At 36.9% G+C, this 17,732-nt stretch overlaps 2 protein-coding genes across 2 annotated transcripts in view; both read right to left on the reverse strand.

Annotated features, from left to right (window-relative positions):
• Window positions 1-3,883: 3,883 nt before the first annotated feature.
• On the reverse strand, window positions 3,884-8,516 carry LOC120781344 (zinc finger protein 1). The gene is made up of 3 exons (XM_040113548.1): window positions 8,362-8,516; window positions 4,192-6,817; window positions 3,884-4,092 (listed from the first exon to the last, which is right to left on the reverse strand). The coding sequence occupies exons 1-3, from the start codon at window positions 8,410-8,412 to the stop codon at window positions 3,899-3,901; spliced, it is 2,871 nt and encodes a 956-aa protein (XP_039969482.1). The 5' UTR covers window positions 8,413-8,516; the 3' UTR covers window positions 3,884-3,898.
• Window positions 8,517-8,739: 223 nt separating this feature from the next.
• The window catches only part of LOC120781348 (zinc finger protein 1-like), a 53,763-nt gene continuing 44,770 nt past the window's right edge, over window positions 8,740-17,732 (reverse strand). The window contains exon 4 of the mRNA XM_040113552.1: window positions 8,740-8,760. Coding sequence (XP_039969486.1) covers window positions 8,740-8,760 — 21 coding nt within the window. The remainder of the gene's footprint in view (window positions 8,761-17,732) is intronic.

Below are 17,732 nucleotides of genomic sequence, written 5' to 3' on the forward strand. Positions count from 1 at the left end.
ATTCAGGCGCTTACAGGCCGAAAAATTTGTGCTTAAAAATTAGGTGTTTTTTTTCATTTTAATTTCAACTTTACTCTTTATTTAACATTCAACTTTTGTGTAATTAAACTTTTTTATTTATATGCTCTATACGTAGTTTATGAATTAAAGTAATTATGTATGTATGTATGTTCTAATAATTACGTTCAACTTGATTTCACTCAATTTTTCGGAGTTTATGGCCGCTAAGAATTCACTGTTAATGGTAAAAAAACCGCAAATATAATTAACATAAATCTATATACAGACAAGTACGGAGAGGAGGACTTACAAATAAGAAATACGAGGGATTGTTAAAACTAACCTTAAACTTATTTTAACTTAAGTGTACATACACAACTACAACCTTGTGGTGGGGGTTGCGGCGGCGACATTGCCACGCTTATTGTGCTAACAGTACATGTCTTTGGATTTCTAGCTTGATTGTTCGGTTAGGATATACAGGGCATAATTTCATAGCGAAACAATTTCCAAAACCTTGAAACCGAAAATTTTATTAAATTAATTTTATAATCACATTATAGTGATGCGTTAAATTACTTTTCTTGCATACAAATTATTCGCCTTTAACATTAATTAATTTTTGTTTTTTAATTTAAAAATTTGCATTACATCGCTGGTTCTCAGGGGTGCTTGAGGAAGAAACGAAATGTGTTCGTTGTTTAGGAAACCTTCTTTATGCATTTGTGCTTCTTCAATTGTGCGCACCTTTCTTTTGTGTACACTTTTTTTCTTAACCTGCTGTTTATTTTTACAACTGTAATTTTATTGATGACTTACATTTGGATGGTGGCTTCATTTGCGTTGTTAAACTGCTGAGTTTCGTTGTAATTGCATTTCCTGTCTTTGAATGAGTTTATTTCCATCGGGGAAGTGGTAATCATATTTTTGGCAAACGCAGTGAGTCGCGAATAGGTGTATGAATTTACAAAAACAAATGCAGGTAAAATATTTATGTAGCGAGGAAGTTTTGGAAATTTGTTATCTTTCGAAACTCATCAAAATTTCCGTAAGTTTCTTATTGTCCATGAATTTTTTACAAGTAGGTTAAGTAGTTAATTTTTTTTCGCAAACATATTTTGCTTAATTTGTATGTATTAAATATCAAAGATTTGGGTGTAATAACTTGAGCTTAAAAGTTTGTGAAAAAATTTTGCTATGCTATTAATACAAGATCTTTTTGTTGTTTTGACTTTGTTAGTTTCCAAACATTTTGCTTTTATAGCTATTATATTTTCGCTTTAACCTCAAGTTTGTTATTTAGATTTACTTCAAACGCGCCTACAACAACACAATTCCGCAATTTACAAGCTAAAAATAATTTTAATATTATTTACTAATTTTAGCACATTTAAAGTTCCAAATAAGTTTCTTAATAAGGCCAAATTAATTTTTCTCTTAAATATTAACATTTTCTTTATATTTTTTACTTATTTTTAGCGAATTTTTTTTAATTTTTTTTTTCTGGCTTACAAAGTTAAAAGTTAAAGTTAAGTTTCGCATGCATCTTTGTTTTGTTTTAAATTACCCTAGTGGGCGTGGCATGTGCTTAACGAGTGTTCTACACTTTACACACCAGATTCGCTTGTGGAATGCTCGTCGTAGTGGTTTTTCTTGTTGCGTTTGAATGCTCCCAAAGCTCAATTAAAATAAAGATTCAGGAGAGAAGGGGGGTATAAGAGGGCATGCATGTGGCTTGAGGTTTATGTGAATTCTTGATAAGCAAATAACAAGAAAAATAAATATTTTTAGCAGTAAAGCGTGTTCTTGTCTTACAAAGAAAAACAAAAATTTAACTGTAAATGGCATGTCATTTTGAAGACTGTTTGTTTGTGTGTATGTGGTGAATAAATATTGTTATATTGCTTGAACATATACTATTGCATATTGGAGTAATACAGTTTGTGTGATTTTAAAAAATACAGTGTTTGAATACTATTTCTCTGCTTTGCAGATTCTTTAAGAAAACTATTGTTTGGTTAAATACTCAAATAGAAGGCGTGAAATTATGGGTTTTTTTTTGTATTTTACGAATTTAAAAAGTTAAAGTTTTTACTTTAGTCAATAAATGTTTTTCTTTTAAAATAACATATTGAAATACAAAAACAAATTAAAAATAATATATGTTTGTGAACTTCACGTTTGTTTTTAGAAAAATTTGTAAAGAAATCGAAAAATAAAGTGATGCTTACTTTTCTTTAGATGTATTTAATGATTACTTTAGTTCCCAGCCCACCGGCTGACACTTTATAGCTAAAAAAAAAGTTGTAGTAACGTTTAACGTAATAAAATTCAAAAATTATGCGCAAATGTTTTCATAAAAAATAATAATAATAACAATTAAATAAAAAATTAAAAATATTCGATACTAAAATAAGAAATACTTGTTTCCTTCAACTAAATTATATTTAGAAACTTACAACTAAACATAATTAAAAACTAAACATCAACTTCAAGAGAGTATTTGTTTGGTACTGGCCAGCGAAATTGCTTGTGGATGCACGAAAATATTCGAAAATTACAAACCTATGCGAAAAAGCAATAATAATAAATTCTTTAAAACGAAAGGTTACTCATTTTATGAAAACAAAAAAAAAAAGATTTAACAAGTTTGTTTAAATTTGAGAATTTACAAACTTCAAATCATTACCGGCTGCTTCTTAAAAACAAATAATTTTCAAAACTAACAAGTTGCGGTTTATAAAAAACGCACTTTCAACTAAATATCAACATTATACTTTTGCTACGAGCTTCTGTGCCTGCACAAAAGTTGAATTCTTACTCAACATTATTTTTCCACTTTGAATTCTTAGTTAAAATCATGGATGTGATAAAAAAAAAACTTGCTTACATGTTATTTACCACTACACTAACGACATTGTAATGAGCATTTGGTTTTCGAATGTGCTTTTGAGCTTATTCAGCTAAATACGAGTATTAAACTAGTTATGGCTTAAGTACGAGCTTAAGTGCGGAATTCCTTTTACGTCTTATAAATTTCAATTTGACTGGTGTACACATTTAGAAAACGTGCGGTTAATAAGTTCATTTGCTGCAGCTGTTGGCCTATTTAAATCGAGCGCTGAATACGTGCATTTATTATTCAGCCATACAGTAACAGCATAAGCAGCGATTTCTAACGATTCAGCTACTGGCTTACAATTTTATTCAGCTATATTGACCATCAATTCAGCAGACCCATTTTATTATTGAAGAAATCGAAGTATTGCTGGCGTTGTTGATGTGTACTTGTGGGCGGCATCGTTTGCATGGGTGGTCCGGCAAAACGTGGTGGTGTCAGCAGCGCTTGGTCCACAATTTGGTTTGGCTGTTGATGGTATAGTTGCGGCTCGCTCACGCTAAGATGCGGCATATCGTGTGTGCCGTGCAAAAGCGGTGGTGGTGGCAAAGGAGAAGCTTGTGCACGATGCTGTTGTTGCTGCAATTGCTGATTGAGAGGCGGCGGCAACATACCAGCCATACCAGAACCGTTCAACGGTGGCCAAACCATATGTGGAGGCGGTGGTGGTGGCGGCGGTAGCAATCGTTGCGCTTGCAAACGTTGTTGTAGCTCATTATGTTGCTGCTGCTGCCGCTGATTGTGCTGCTGCTGTTGTTGGCGTTGCTGGAACGCCGCAGTCGCCATTGCTGCTGCCGTTTGTTGTTGTTGTAAGTGGTGGTGATAGAGCGCGCCATTAGCATGATTGCCAAATTTTTTGCGAAACTCTGCGATATTCAGCAGATTGCGGGAAGCGGCCGCTGAATTGCGTCTATGCGCTGATTTATTGTTATTCGATGTTGTTCTTGTTGTCGATGATCTTGCGGAGGCGGATGTTGATTGCGCTGAATTGTCGTTTACCTATTCCCTGTACGGTTTGCAGTACGAATAACGGTGATTCATGTGCTGACTATAGGATCCGGAATGTGAGAAGCGTTTGAAGCACTTGCTGCACTGGAATGGCTTTTCGCCACTATGCAAGCGTTTGTGTTCGGTGAGATGATGTTTGTGCTTGAAGGCTTTCGGACAGTCTACACACTGGTAGGGGCGTTGACCTGTTGAAGAGATGAAAAAATGTTGCGGTCAGTAAAATTGCCTAAACTTCGTACTGTGTACAAAAGAGGAGGGGCGCACTTTATGACGCTTTTGCTCACCGGAATGCTCGTACTTGTGTCTCGCCAGCGAGCTCTGCTTTGCGAACGCTTTGTCACATTGATCGCACACAAATGGCAAATCCGGATCTCCTGCATGCCCGTGTGTTTCCGCTTTGGGACGCTTCGGTTTGGCGAGCAAACCATTACCAATGTAGTCGTCATCATGCGAGATACGCGAGTCATCGTCGCGCCAAGAGCGCTTTTCTGAACCGCCTGGGCTGAGGCTGGTACCGCGATAATCGGGGAATTTAATACTGTTGATGAGCGGATTGCAAGCATAGTCGCCGGGTGTCATGCGGAAAATCGCGTCCATTGGCATTAGACTCCGCGGCGCACCGGCGGGCAGTATATACGGTGGCAGATGGCCGCCCAGTGATGCTGAGAAACTGTTATTATTGCTGTTGCTACCGTGACGCGGTGCAATTGGTTGTTGTTGCGTTAGCGGCGCTTCATTCGGAGATGGTGTTTGTCGTTGGAAATGATGACTCCCAGATGGCGCGCCAAAGTATACAGCCGCCTGCTGTTTAAGCGACTGAGGTACGGATGCAGCGGACGATGGCGATAGCGATGAGGGCGGTGACATCGAGGCCGACATTTTACGACTCAAGTTAATAGCTTCATTGAGATCACCGCTGCCAACGCTTTGCATTGGCGCAATGCCGTATAAAGGCGAATGTTGTTGCTGCATGCCATTGCGTTTCACCGCTATTGGCCAATCGCGTTTCAACGACAGATCTAACGGTTGTTCTTCGCCCGTGCGTAAACCTGCTGGCAGTGCAGTACGCTCTAACGCAGCGGTAGAAGGGACGCTCGCTTCGGTTGCGGGCAAAGCAAACGGTAGTTTGCCATTCGCCTGCTGATAGTTTTGCATTTTACGCTCGCGCGAACGATTGTTCTGAAACCATACTTGCACTACGCGTGCGTCCAACTGCAAACGTGCGGCAATCATACGAAACTCTTCGCGACTGGGACGCGCATTGATGGCGTAGTGCTGTTTTAGCTGCTGTTGTTGTTCCTCGGTAATGGCCGTGCGCACGCGAACCTTGCGCTCGCTGCTTTCGCTGTTGCAATCGTTGCGCGAGTTGGAATCACGCTCGTCTTGGTAGTCTTCTACATCGCTAGAATGCAATAGGGAAGTCGTTGAAATACCAGACTGTTCGGCACAGTCATCCATACTATGCTGCGGCCGCACTAGAGTTGGCGCCTGCTGCGGTTCCTCTTCATGCTCTTGCTGAGTGTGTTGTTCTTGGTAGCTATGTTGAATCTCCTGTTTGATGTAGCCGCAGAGTACCTTTTCGTGTTGTACCAGCTCAGTTTGGTGATTGAATTGTGTGTCGCAACGACTACAGCGCAGCTCAGAAGCGTTGCATGCACTGGAGTCAATTTGTGACTCAAATTGTACTTTGCTGGTGGGGGTGGAGGTTTCAATAGGGCGAGATTCCTCGATTTCGGCCGTGCTGTCTAATTCCTGTTTGATAACAGGCATAGTCTTCGCACTCCCCACTTGTTCAGCTCGATCGTCATCTACTGGTGTAATGGGACGATGATCTTCCACTTTGATTTGCGGTAAAATGTCTTTCTCGGTGCTTTCTGCAGCTTCTTTATTCTCTAAACTCGGAGTATTTTGGCGGTTTTCCTCCAAAATGGGTGATCCAATTGGCTCACCATGTTGCGTTTCAATTTCTTCATTGTTAACCTGCTCTTCATCAACAAGATTGGAATGGTCTTCCGCCTCCGATGGGACTTTTTCCGACACAACTTCCTCCTCATCATCATCTTCTCCCTCTTTAGCATCACTCTCGCCTAGATCCATCACTAATTTGGGCTCATCCGGTGTCTCCTCCTCGTTTGCCTCATCAATCGACTCATCATGGCGCGCTGTGTGTTCTTCTACTTGAGGCTGCTGTTGTTCCCGTTCACTGAGACTCTCTTCCTCGCGCTGTTGTATCTCATGCTGTTGTTGTTCATGCTGCTGCTGCTGTCCCACTGCCGTCAGTTCCAACAGACGTTGTATGTTGTAAGGGGATAAGCGCGGATTAAGGCCCAAGCTGTAGAACGGATTCGGGAATGTGGCTAAAAGCGCTGCATTCATAGCATTCATGTTGTAATCGTCATATTTATGCAGTAAATGCTGATATAACGGCGGCGCCGTGCCATTCACGAGCGCGTCGCTTGCATCCATGGCGTAGTAGTTCATATGTGGTGGCAAACCAGCCGGCAGCGCTGCGTCCACATTTAAGCTTGACTCTGTCGGTCCACTTGTATTTAGAGCATTGCCATTATTCGCATTGAAGCGCTTAACGTTTTGTGCCGGAGCATTCTTTTCCAGCGCTTTCAGCATAGCCCGATTCGGGTTCAATTTCATGCCCATACTGATGCATTTCTTTGAGGTCATGTGTGAGGAGTAGGAACCGGAATGTGAGAATCTCTTGCCGCAATTGTCGCAACCGAACGGCTTCTCACCCGAATGGATGCGCACATGCTCCTTGAGGTGATGCTTGAATTTGAAGGCTTTATCGCACTGATTACACTTGAATTTGCGCAGCAGTGCGGACTCGTCGTGACTGATCATGTGACGCTGTAGGCGATACACATTGGCGAAGGCTTTGTGGCATATCTTGCAGCTCTGTAATGAGAAACAAGAAGAGAAGATAGCGAGATTAGTAAGTGTGAGCGCAAAGCTTATAAAGTTAAAATCTCTGAAGTTGCAAAAAATATTGACAAGATTTGAATATAGTTGCTCAATATTTTTGTAACATTTTCAAACCATAATGTTTAAAATTTGAGTTCGATTAGCGCGACATTCGAAGAACAGCAGCATCATGCTAATACTTTGTACTCTTTCCCCCCACCCTGATGATTGAATTTAGCTGTGGATTTCTTCAACATCACCGCCAAATATATTATTCACGGAAGTCATTAATCCGCCTGAGTTTTGAACTATGTTTTCGACAAAAACTGATAGCGCCGCAAAGCAAAGCATTCGACAAAATTCGCACTTGGAATTTAGGTAACTAACTACGCATTTACGGTCCGGGCAGCCACCGACTAACGCTTGCCTATCGGATTTGTACCTACAAAAGTCTTTACACGTGTATTCTGATTTAATTTTTTCAATACTGAAACAAAAAAGTGATGAGATCACGAAAACACTTCAACGACCCGAGCAATGATGCTGCATGAGCTTGCTGATAAGAAATGTCGGGATTTTACTAGCGGATTAGTTTGAATGCGAGCATGGGAAATCGTTTCAAAAACAGTGAAAATTAATTAGTTTTTTTAAATTAATTGTTTTAATTAATTATATTATATTAATTTAAATTAATAAATTTTTTTAATTTCAATATAATTAACTAATTAAAAAAATTAATTAATTAATTTATTATTATTTTTTTAATTTCAACAAAAAAATATCAATTAATTAATTAAAAAAATTAATTAAATTTTTTTAATTTCAGTTAAAAAGTTACAGTTAATTTTAATTAAAAATTTTGATTCAATTAAAAAAGTATTTATTAATTAATTAAAAATTATTAATTAATTAATTAAACATTAATAAAAGCAATTAATTAATTTGTTTGAATTTCAATTAAAAAAAGTTACAGTTAATTTTAATTGAATTAATTAATTTTTTTAATTTATAATTAATTATTTTTTTTAATTTATAATTAATTAATTTTTTAAAGAAACAATTTTCCAAACCCTTTAAAAAGTTCTGTTACTTTACCAAATATCGACTAGCCCTAGCACTTGCTTACCTGCCTGCACACACCCTTCTGGCACTTCTTCACATCCAAATAGCGATGTGGACCGGGTTATGGGCATTTTATGTCAAATTTCGAACAAGCACAATTAAATCATGTCGGGAAAAATAGAATAGCCTCAAGCGCAAAACAAATGATTTATTAGATGAAATAATGCATTTATAACAATACAAACTCAAAGCCAACGAAAAAGCAAAAAATTCCGTAAAAATATGCAAAAACAGCCAATCAAGCAAAAAGCGGTTGAAAAAATTGGCTTTCACGCCCCGCTGTGAAAAGTTATGGCAATAAAAAGCGAAACAAATGAAAATTGCGGCTAAATTATAGAAATATGCGGCGGATGTCAACAAAAATGTAAATTTATTCTTTCAAGCGGCAAAAAAATCTAAAATAAATAAATATTTACCGAATGAAAGCTGGTCAACGCGCTGCTGCTATGCAAGACAAGAACGCTCATTATTTAACGAACTTCTATTGTGTACTATTTACCATATACTATTAATAATATTTAATAAAAAATCGCTTGCCGTGTGTGAGAATAAAGCTCAGGTATAATAAAATGCCAACTGATTTAACAGCGGAATGTGCGATCACAGGCGTTCGAGTTCATACATACATACATATGTATGTACATGTATGGAGTGTATATAAAATATGCGATATGTGTAGGGCGTTTGTTGTTGGAGGAGCTTGAAGCAGGTAGAATAAACAGGAAGCAATACGAAAAATAAAGTAAAATAACAAAAAATAAGCGCAAGCACAGGGTCGCATGCGAAAAGTCGGATTAGGCACTGATTTTCGTTTTCTAAATATAAGAATATAAAATAAAATAAATATAAAGCACAAACACATTTTGGCATAAAAAATGGTGAAAGCAAAGACAAACACTTAGTGGGATAAACGCACTTGTAAGCGCGCACATGTCTTCTGCTCTAAATATTTCCATGATCCCCTTTTGTTGTTGTACGCCGCGGCTAATGAATAATGGGAGCAAAGTTGAAGGTGTCAAAGCAGTGAGAGAAAATTATTCCCATGACAGTTGCCGCGGCAATTTCCCAACTGCAATATACACAACCTGCGGTTTACATACAACCATACATATGTACATATAAATACACATTTATGTACACATTAGCATTTACTTGTTGTAACAGTTGCGCTCGCAAAGGTAAATGACTTGATTTCCTGGCGGTCCCCCAACGCACGACGAGTGACGAGTTGGAGCAGCTCGTAAAAGGGAAATGTTTCTCGATTGATATCCATTAGCAGCTGAGTTACTCATATCATATGGAATGTGGCGGCAGGTGGGGCATAAAAGAACCATGAAAGTGGTGTAATTGAGAATTCCAGAGTTTACACAAGATTTCTTCTGTGGGTATAAAAACTAAGAACTGTAAATATTGATTCTTTATAAAACTGTGCCTCCAAGGGTGTGCCACCTTGCCATTCCTAACTCAATCGTCATCGAAGAATTGAGATTTTTCTGATCAAGCAGACTATAAGGGCAATAGCAGTTAAAAAAATTAAATTGAATTAAAAAATTATAAAAAAAAAAATAAAAAAAAACAAAAAAAAAAAATAAAAAAAAAAACAATACAAAAAAATAAAAAAAAAATATAATAAAAAAAAAATAATAAAAATAAAAAAAAAATAATAAAAAATAAGAAATAACTAAATTAAATAAAAATAAACAAAAATAAAAATAAATAATATAAAAATATTTTTATAAAGTTTTTGATAAAATTTCAGAATTTCAACCTGTTATTAAGCCACTTAAAAATATTCTCAAATGACATCTCTCAGGTCTGATGACTCATAGTTAATGGAAGTAAACATGCATTTTAAATAGTCGGACTGCACTTTATTCATTTAAATACCAACAGAAGATGTGGGCACAGGAAGAGAGAGCAAGTAAGAGAGAAAGTAAGCTAGCAACAATGTTTGCTGTTGTTGCAGCGGAAATAGGTAATGAACGCAAGGTGTGCTCATCGGCCTACAAATGGATATAAAGACTGAACCAAGAAATGGTGGGACTAAACGGCGTAGGGCAGACCTGCTCTTCACCCTCCCCGAATATTACAAATGAGAATAATAAGAAATTATTAAGGTCCCTGCATTTCATTTTTCATTTAACCCACACCAAAAGCTGCATTACTTCAAAAGGCCGCTTTTCTCCTCTGCATCCACTTTCCCGCATCGCCTACAGCTTCACGTGTTCTAACAAATAAAGCGCAGAGTGCATTAAACAGCGAGGAATGTAATAATTTGCTTGGCGTGTGGCACACACCTTCTGACAGATCGCTGGCCGCTTTTATGGTCGCTGCTAATTTTTGAGAATGTGCACGCTTTGATATGCACTCAAACGACAGCAATAACAATAAATGAAAACAACAACAACACATACGCGAGCATACAGACATATAACAAACATCAAATGTGCCAACAAGTGGATGTGTGTTTCAAAACAAACTTTCAGTGATCGACACAAACTGCATCAATAAGGCACAGAACAACAACAAAAACAATAACAACAGCACTGAACTAGAACAGCAGTAAAATGGAAACTATGTTAGCAAAGAAAGGCGAAAGAAAAACAAACAGAAAATTTAAAGCAAAACTGTGCGCGGGTGAGGATGTAGAGGGGGCGGTGCAGGTTTAAGAAAATGTGTGTGTGTTGACAGAAAGATTTGGGAAGCACAGTGACATCAACACAACTACCGGCACGGAAGTTATTGGCAAAATGTAGAAACAATAATAATGTTAATAGAGAGGATCACTAAATCACTAAAAGCAGACGGTCTTCAAGAAGTACCGAAGCTGAGAGCAAAGCGAAGTAGCGGGCGATAAAAAAATCGTGTGCAAGTGCACGACTGCAACGACATCTATTGACAAAATACGAAAAAAAACTTTTGCTACTACTAAGTATATAAACGAATAAAAAAGGTTTGCTTCTTAGTGTAAGAAGCTATGATATGTTTTCTATAGCTACTAATTAGTGTGATCGAATTATGCGGAGTTCAAACTCACATAAATTTTTGTGATAATTTCTAAAGTCATATATTGTATGTAGATATATACACGGTTGTGAGTTTTTCTCGAGAAATAGTCATAATTAACCAAATAAGCTGTAGGAAATAAAACCTACAATTAAAAAAAACATGGTTCATACTTGCTATTAATTTCGCCGCATTTTCCAACCATACCTTTATTGTCTTTATGACCTAAAGCAAACTAAGCCTTAGCTATTTATGACAGTTATGTGGCTGCGGTGAATGCACGAGTACATATGCGCCCAGCTGCGTGTGCGCGCCAGTCGGCGACCCCAATTCAATCGAGGTGTCAAAACGTAATGCCAACTCATGCACAAACACCGCTACAAAGGCGTTCATTTAAATGGCTTTAGCCATTTCAATTAAATTCCTACTCACATAATAATTACATGCAATTTACTCGTAGTTTTCTTCTTTTTTTTGCCGTTCGCGGCTGGCTGGATCGTCTTAATTGAAAGTGTGAATCATATTTCACCGGAGCAGCGGCAGTGAGTGGCCGAGCGAGTGGCTCATCAGCAACGTGGACATGACGAGATGCGCTGGAAAGCAAATTAGATCAATGCACAGATGGACGGATGAATGCCTCAACACATGCGCACATACATATGTATATGTGTCTAATTCAAGTGTAAATACGTGCAAATATGTACATATGAACATATACATATATACATACATATGTGGATACGTGCCTATATGACAGAGCACTACTTGCCAAGCGTCGGCCCGAATGAGTGAGTGAGCGATTGTTTATTTTGGCGATCGTGATCAGCATGACGATGGTGGCGTCTGTTGTTTTTTCGTTAATAGTTTTAATAAAAATATTTGCATTCGAAATTGTTTTATATTTTTATTGTGTCTTACACCATATATGCCGCGGCTAGATGTATTTGTACAAGTGTGTGTGCAAACGTTGTTTGACAAGTGTGCGATGTGGCGCGTGATCATTTCGCCCGGCTCGGGCACGCTTGCTACTCCATGTGTGCAACAACAAATAAATTTGTACATATACATATGTACATACATATGTAGCTATGTACAATAAAGTAAATAAAATGTCTTTTGTAGTTTTTTAACTGCTCACTTTTATGTGGATTGTATTTAAAGATGGTGGCGCGGGCAGTTGGCGGAAGTTGCCGTAGATGTCATTTGGTATTTCTATGCTTGCCAAGCTAGAAAAGCTAGTTTAGAAGCATTCTACAATTTATATGACATATGGATGTACATATGTTTGTGTGTGTATATGTGTGTGTGCAACGAATGTGAGTAATGCTTTTGAACTGTTAATTGAAGTGAGAATTAGTCATGCGCTCGTTAAAACTATTGTGGGAGATAAACTTCAAAGAGTTCTTATAACAGTACATAAAATAATTGGTGGGGCCCATAAAAAATTTACGAGTAAGTAAAATGTGTGACAAAAAAGTGTGTGGTATTTTACATCTCTTTAATTAATAATTGATTAGAATAAAAAATAGAGTAGAAAATAAATTTTTTCATATTAATTTTTTATATTGAAATTTACAAAATCAAATATTATTTTTATAAAAAGAAAAGAATATCAGAGTTACAAATTTTTTAATTAAAAAATTTTTGTTGAATAATATTATGAACCAAAAATTAAATATTTAATTAAATTTTCAATTCAAAATTTTTAATTTTTTGAATGCGTAAGTTTGTTCCCTACCGCTTTAGAGTAATGAATTTTGTTGTTCGAGTAGGTTCTCGTTCAAAATGGTGGAACACGAAATATGAAAGCGTAATGTAAATTCAAAAAAAATTTAATTCTTAACTAATTTTTTTAATTTGGTATTTATGATTACATTTTTTTTTTATTTTTCAATCCGTTATTTGGTATGAAAAATATGTTTTAATCTTCAAACGGGTATTTTGTGTCAGAAATCTAAATAATATTTTTAATTAGATTTTCTGGATTTAAAAATAAATAGAAATAATTATAATTTAAATATTAGTTGAAACACTTTTTGAATTTGGTATTAAAAATTTATTTTCAATTTTTCAATCCGGTCTTTTGAAATTAAATGAATGAATTAAAAAATAAAATAAAATAATTTAAATGTTAGTCCAAATTTTTTTTTGAATGCATTGTTTGCAACGATGATGAACATAATCACACAATAGGTACTGTTAACATATCTTTATATTTTTCTTTTAAAATTTATGATAAAAATAACTTTATTATAGTCGATTTAGATTTCAAAACCACAACTTGAAATGTTAAGTTGCTCATATGATCTCTTAACATTTTTATAGTGGCCAACTTAAATACACACATGCATTTGTAAGCATGTACACAAATACACATGTAATCATCAAATTGTTTATGTTTTTCACATTTGGGCACTTTTGCGCAGCGCTATCTAAATACACTAGGCAGTCAGCCAGCTTGGACACATTTGAACAGGAAAATAAACAAACAAATTCTGAATTGACTTGTTTGGAGGGAAGTCAGTCAGCTATGGGCACATCTACGCTTTACTTTAAACTTTACTCCAACACTAACACACATTTCCGCTTCCGTTAGGGAACACATTCTGCACTTACCTGTTTGTTGTTTTTAAAATACTTAATGTGAAAATAAATAAATCAAGGTACTGACATTGAGTGATAGCATATTTTCGAAGTTGCAGTAGAATATGCCACAGGAGAAAATTTATCTTTTGAGTTGCAAGTGAATTTGTACAAAATACAAGAACATACTTATATGCATGTACATACCTTGTATATGCTCAAAAATGCATTCGAAAAAACTGTAAAAGTTATAAAGAATTCTAATGTTGATTAAAGTATTATTTAAATTTTTACTCGGTATTCTGTTTTTATTTAATTTTCATCCAATTGCGTTATTTTTTCGAGTCTTAACAATTAAGCACGGTTACGGTGTTAACTCGCCCTTTCTCTTTCTCCCCAAAACATGTTAGGTACTAGAAAAAGTTTGTATTTATTTTCCACCTGTTTACTCTCCAACTACTACTACTTTACCTGTCTGCGGCTTCTCACTCTTACAAAGCGCACTCAAAACCTACAAATAACGTCGTTTGTTACGATTATCAACACGAGCACACATTTGCTACACCTGTTTACTCTTCAACTATTGGCGATTGCTCGCTTACGACTATACAAGTCACTGATGCGAGCAATACCTGAGCTCATTGGTAGGTGAGTGCGGACACGTACATGCATGCAAACACATGCATAAAGATAGGGAATTACGCCTACCTTTGCCGCCATTACAGCGTTACTTATTTACTTTATATACGAAGGCGGCGGAATGACGATGCAAACAAAGTTAATCATGAAATCGCCTACACATATACCAAAACAAATGTGTATGTATATTTGTAGAGGCCGATGTATAATTATAGTAAATAAATTCTTAAATTAACTCTTATCGATTCAAAATATGCACTCGTTCGAAATGACGTGAACACCGCGATACTTTTTGCTTTAGTAAATACATATTTAAATATGTACATAGATATGTATGTACATATGTGCATATATAGTGCGCATTAAGCATGCGAAATTGAAACAAAATGAAGTGGAATTGTTAGGCTGATACATGTGTATGTACAAATGTTTTTAAGTGGGGAGTTCATGAACTTCATTTGATTTTACTGAAATCAGCATTCATAATCAGAAAGGTATGCATGAGTCAAGCCCTGCCGCTGCACGATCGCACGACGGTGACTGCAGGGCACCGAAAACGCTCAGTCAACGACCGGATGTGCTCAATTGTGTACCCACCTTGATGACTGGAGAGCACAATACATTGTAATGTAGCGATATGAAGGAGCAAACGGCAGCACAAACACGCAAACAAATCGAAACAAAAAACTACATATGTATGTATATAAAAGGGAAAAAGTATATGTATACCAACATACACAATTTTATATACAAAAAGAAACCACAATTGCTGCGCTGCAACCAAAAAGTTACACACATACATAAGCATATAGAAATAATGTAGAAGTGTACCACTTTCCAAGAAACAAGGCTTCCTCTTTCTACTTCATCAAATTTATTAGCGACCAGCCCAATCACGCACCGCTCAGCAACCACCAGCAACATGTGGTGAATTAATTAGTCGCTCTGCAATTAATTCAATTGTTTGTTTATTAATTTATTTCCAAAGTATTATTATTCTTGCCTTCAAACATATACGCTTCCCGTGTCAGCGACTCACAAGCGACTGTGAACCTCTATGTGTATGGCATCTCAGGTTACGCGGTCTGACCTCTTCGTTCAGCGAGCACCCACCCATGTGTATGCAGTCGCACTGCTCGCTTGGTCGTTGATTTATATAAATTTATACTTGGAACGCAAATTAAGCGGAATATTAATTATTAAAAATTTCCTGATAACTTCGGGTACGGGCGAACACAGCTTGGTACGGCTTGGTGCTGCTGCTGCTGGTGGAGGTTATGGCGGTTCGCTCACCTTCGCACCGCTATATACACATATATGTATATATATTTGTATATAATAAAGAAATATTTATTAATCGAAAATGGCACAGCTTGGCTATCTGGTACTATAATATTATGAGCTTCATCAATGGCGGCAAAATCAGTTCGAAACCTCCAGTCTTCCTCGTTTATGCATTATTCAATTGTAAAATCCCATTTTTATAAATTTGCTTATCAGCAACGCTTAGTAAATACATGCAAATACAATAAACATAAATATGTATTATACATTGCTTCGCCTTTATCGCGTTGTGCTCATTAATATTTGTTGTTGTTGCGCGCTTCAAGCGAACTAAGGTGTTGGTATCGGTCGCGACTGGTACCATTTTGCTGTAGACTAACACAAGCATCCCTTTTTCATTTCAAAATACATGGTTTTGATTTGTATGAGCTAAACTTCGTCATAGTCAGCAATACGCTCGTATTTTATTTTCATGGAACTGGTTATTATACCCTGTACTGGGCATATGAAGTTTGCCATGAAGTTTGTAAGTCCCAGAAGGAAACGTCGGATACCTTGCAATATATATACTTTATAAACGATAAATGTGACGAGCTGAATGGCCTGTCTATATAGACGAGAAATAGTTGCCACGACAATCGGGTTTACCTAACTGGAACGGACCCGGATTTTTTATCCGGCCATGGACTGTCACTTTGGCAGAATTCTGCCGCTACAACAACAAAAACGAGGAGTAGTCCCTCAGTTTCTGAGTTGTCAAACAGAAATTTGGCACATGTACTTCCCTCTCCTAGAAGCTGCTGATTTGTCGGAACCACCGATATCGGACCACTATAGCATAAAGCTGCCATACAAACTGGCTGATCAAAATTACTTCTGTAGGGTATTGTAGCATCGGTGCAAAATAAGTCCACGTTTTTGTTAAAATATGTTATATATTTTTTTGAATTTAATTTTTTTATTTGGATTGTGCCAATAAAAGAAAAAATCTAAAATGAAGTCTCAAAATTGTAATGATTGTCCATATAATCTACATATGTGTGTATGTATGTTTCATAGTCGCTGATTAAACTGTAAGAAAGTATTTAATTTAAAGGCGCATTTATAAATCTGTTTTCGAAATGAAAAGCAAAATTAAAATAAAACAAATCTGTTTTCGAATTCAAAAGCTAAATAAAAACAAGAAATCAATTTTCGCTAATTTTCTTTGACTCCCAAAATGTGCTTATATTTTACCTATTTGCTATGTAGTAATTATGCTTTTTTGCGCACTTTCAATTGCGCCAATTTTGTACGCGAAATGTTGTACGGCCACATTGGATTTGCGCTGCTTGCCTTACGTACTTTCACTCGCTTGTCAACATGGCGTATGAGTGACGTACAGCAAAGCGCCTAATAATTGGCTCTATAATGCAAGCCACTCGAACAGCCACACAACATGCGACTCGCTGTCTTTGCATTAAAAGCTCGTGTCAATGAACAGGCTTACTGCTGGCGCACTGGTATGCCACCGTCCAACGGCCCCCTCCGCCATTCATCGCCACCACCATCAGCCTGACATCACTCAAAAGGGGCGGCCACATTCGACGATGGATTGTCAGTCAGTCAGTCTCATTCAAATTTGAATTTCGTTTTTGTTTCACAAATCTCAGCGCCCGCACTACCCCTCCATCAGACCCCGCTGCCGCTAGTGCAACTAATTTGCCAGTATCGCTTGTTTTTGTACTTTGTGTTTTCTGTTGGCTTAATGCGCTTAATGTGTCGCCACACAATCGGCCGACAAGTCTGCTCGTACTTCAAGGCGAGACTGCACGCAGCCAACACACGCACACACACACACACAACTGTAGTTTCTATGATATGCGTTGAAGTGAGTTGACATGCGTTGTTTGACAAAAAAATAGCACTCAAATTTGCTGCGAAAGAACTTGGCGCACCTGTTGTTTTAAATTAAGCGGCGTTGAAAAATTGTACAAAAAAAAATTTAGCTTCTCTACGCTTCGTTGAACACAGATCTTTGTGGTTGCTTTTGGGTTAGTCTTCGTTTTCTGTTTTTCTGGCTTTGGAGGAACGATAAATTTTCAATTATACAAATATGCGAAAAATGTTTTTGCGGCAGCGAAAAAACGTTCGATGGCGCAGTCAACAGCGACAAAGTGCAAAATCGCAAGAGCAGCACTCAGCGTAATTATTTAGAAATTGCGATGATTTAAGTGCGCTGGACACTTTTTAGGGTGCAAAAAGGAAAATAAATAAAAATAATATTTATTTTAGC

This window comes from Bactrocera tryoni, unplaced genomic scaffold (genome assembly GCF_016617805.1).
Source record: "Bactrocera tryoni isolate S06 unplaced genomic scaffold, CSIRO_BtryS06_freeze2 scaffold_64, whole genome shotgun sequence".
NCBI classification, from domain to species: Eukaryota; Metazoa; Arthropoda; class Insecta; order Diptera; family Tephritidae; genus Bactrocera; species Bactrocera tryoni.

Coding starts and splice junctions, on each gene's coding strand:
- LOC120781344 (XM_040113548.1), bottom strand. CDS start 8,412: ATGAGCGTTCTTGTCTTGCATAGCAGCAGCGCGTTGACCAGCTTTCAT. Junction 6,818..8,361: donor CGTTGACCAGCTTTCATTCG/GTAAATATTTAT, acceptor TTCTCATTACAG/AGCTGCAAGATATGCCACAA. Junction 4,093..4,191: donor ACACAAGTACGAGCATTCCG/GTGAGCAAAAGC, acceptor TCTCTTCAACAG/GTCAACGCCCCTACCAGTGT.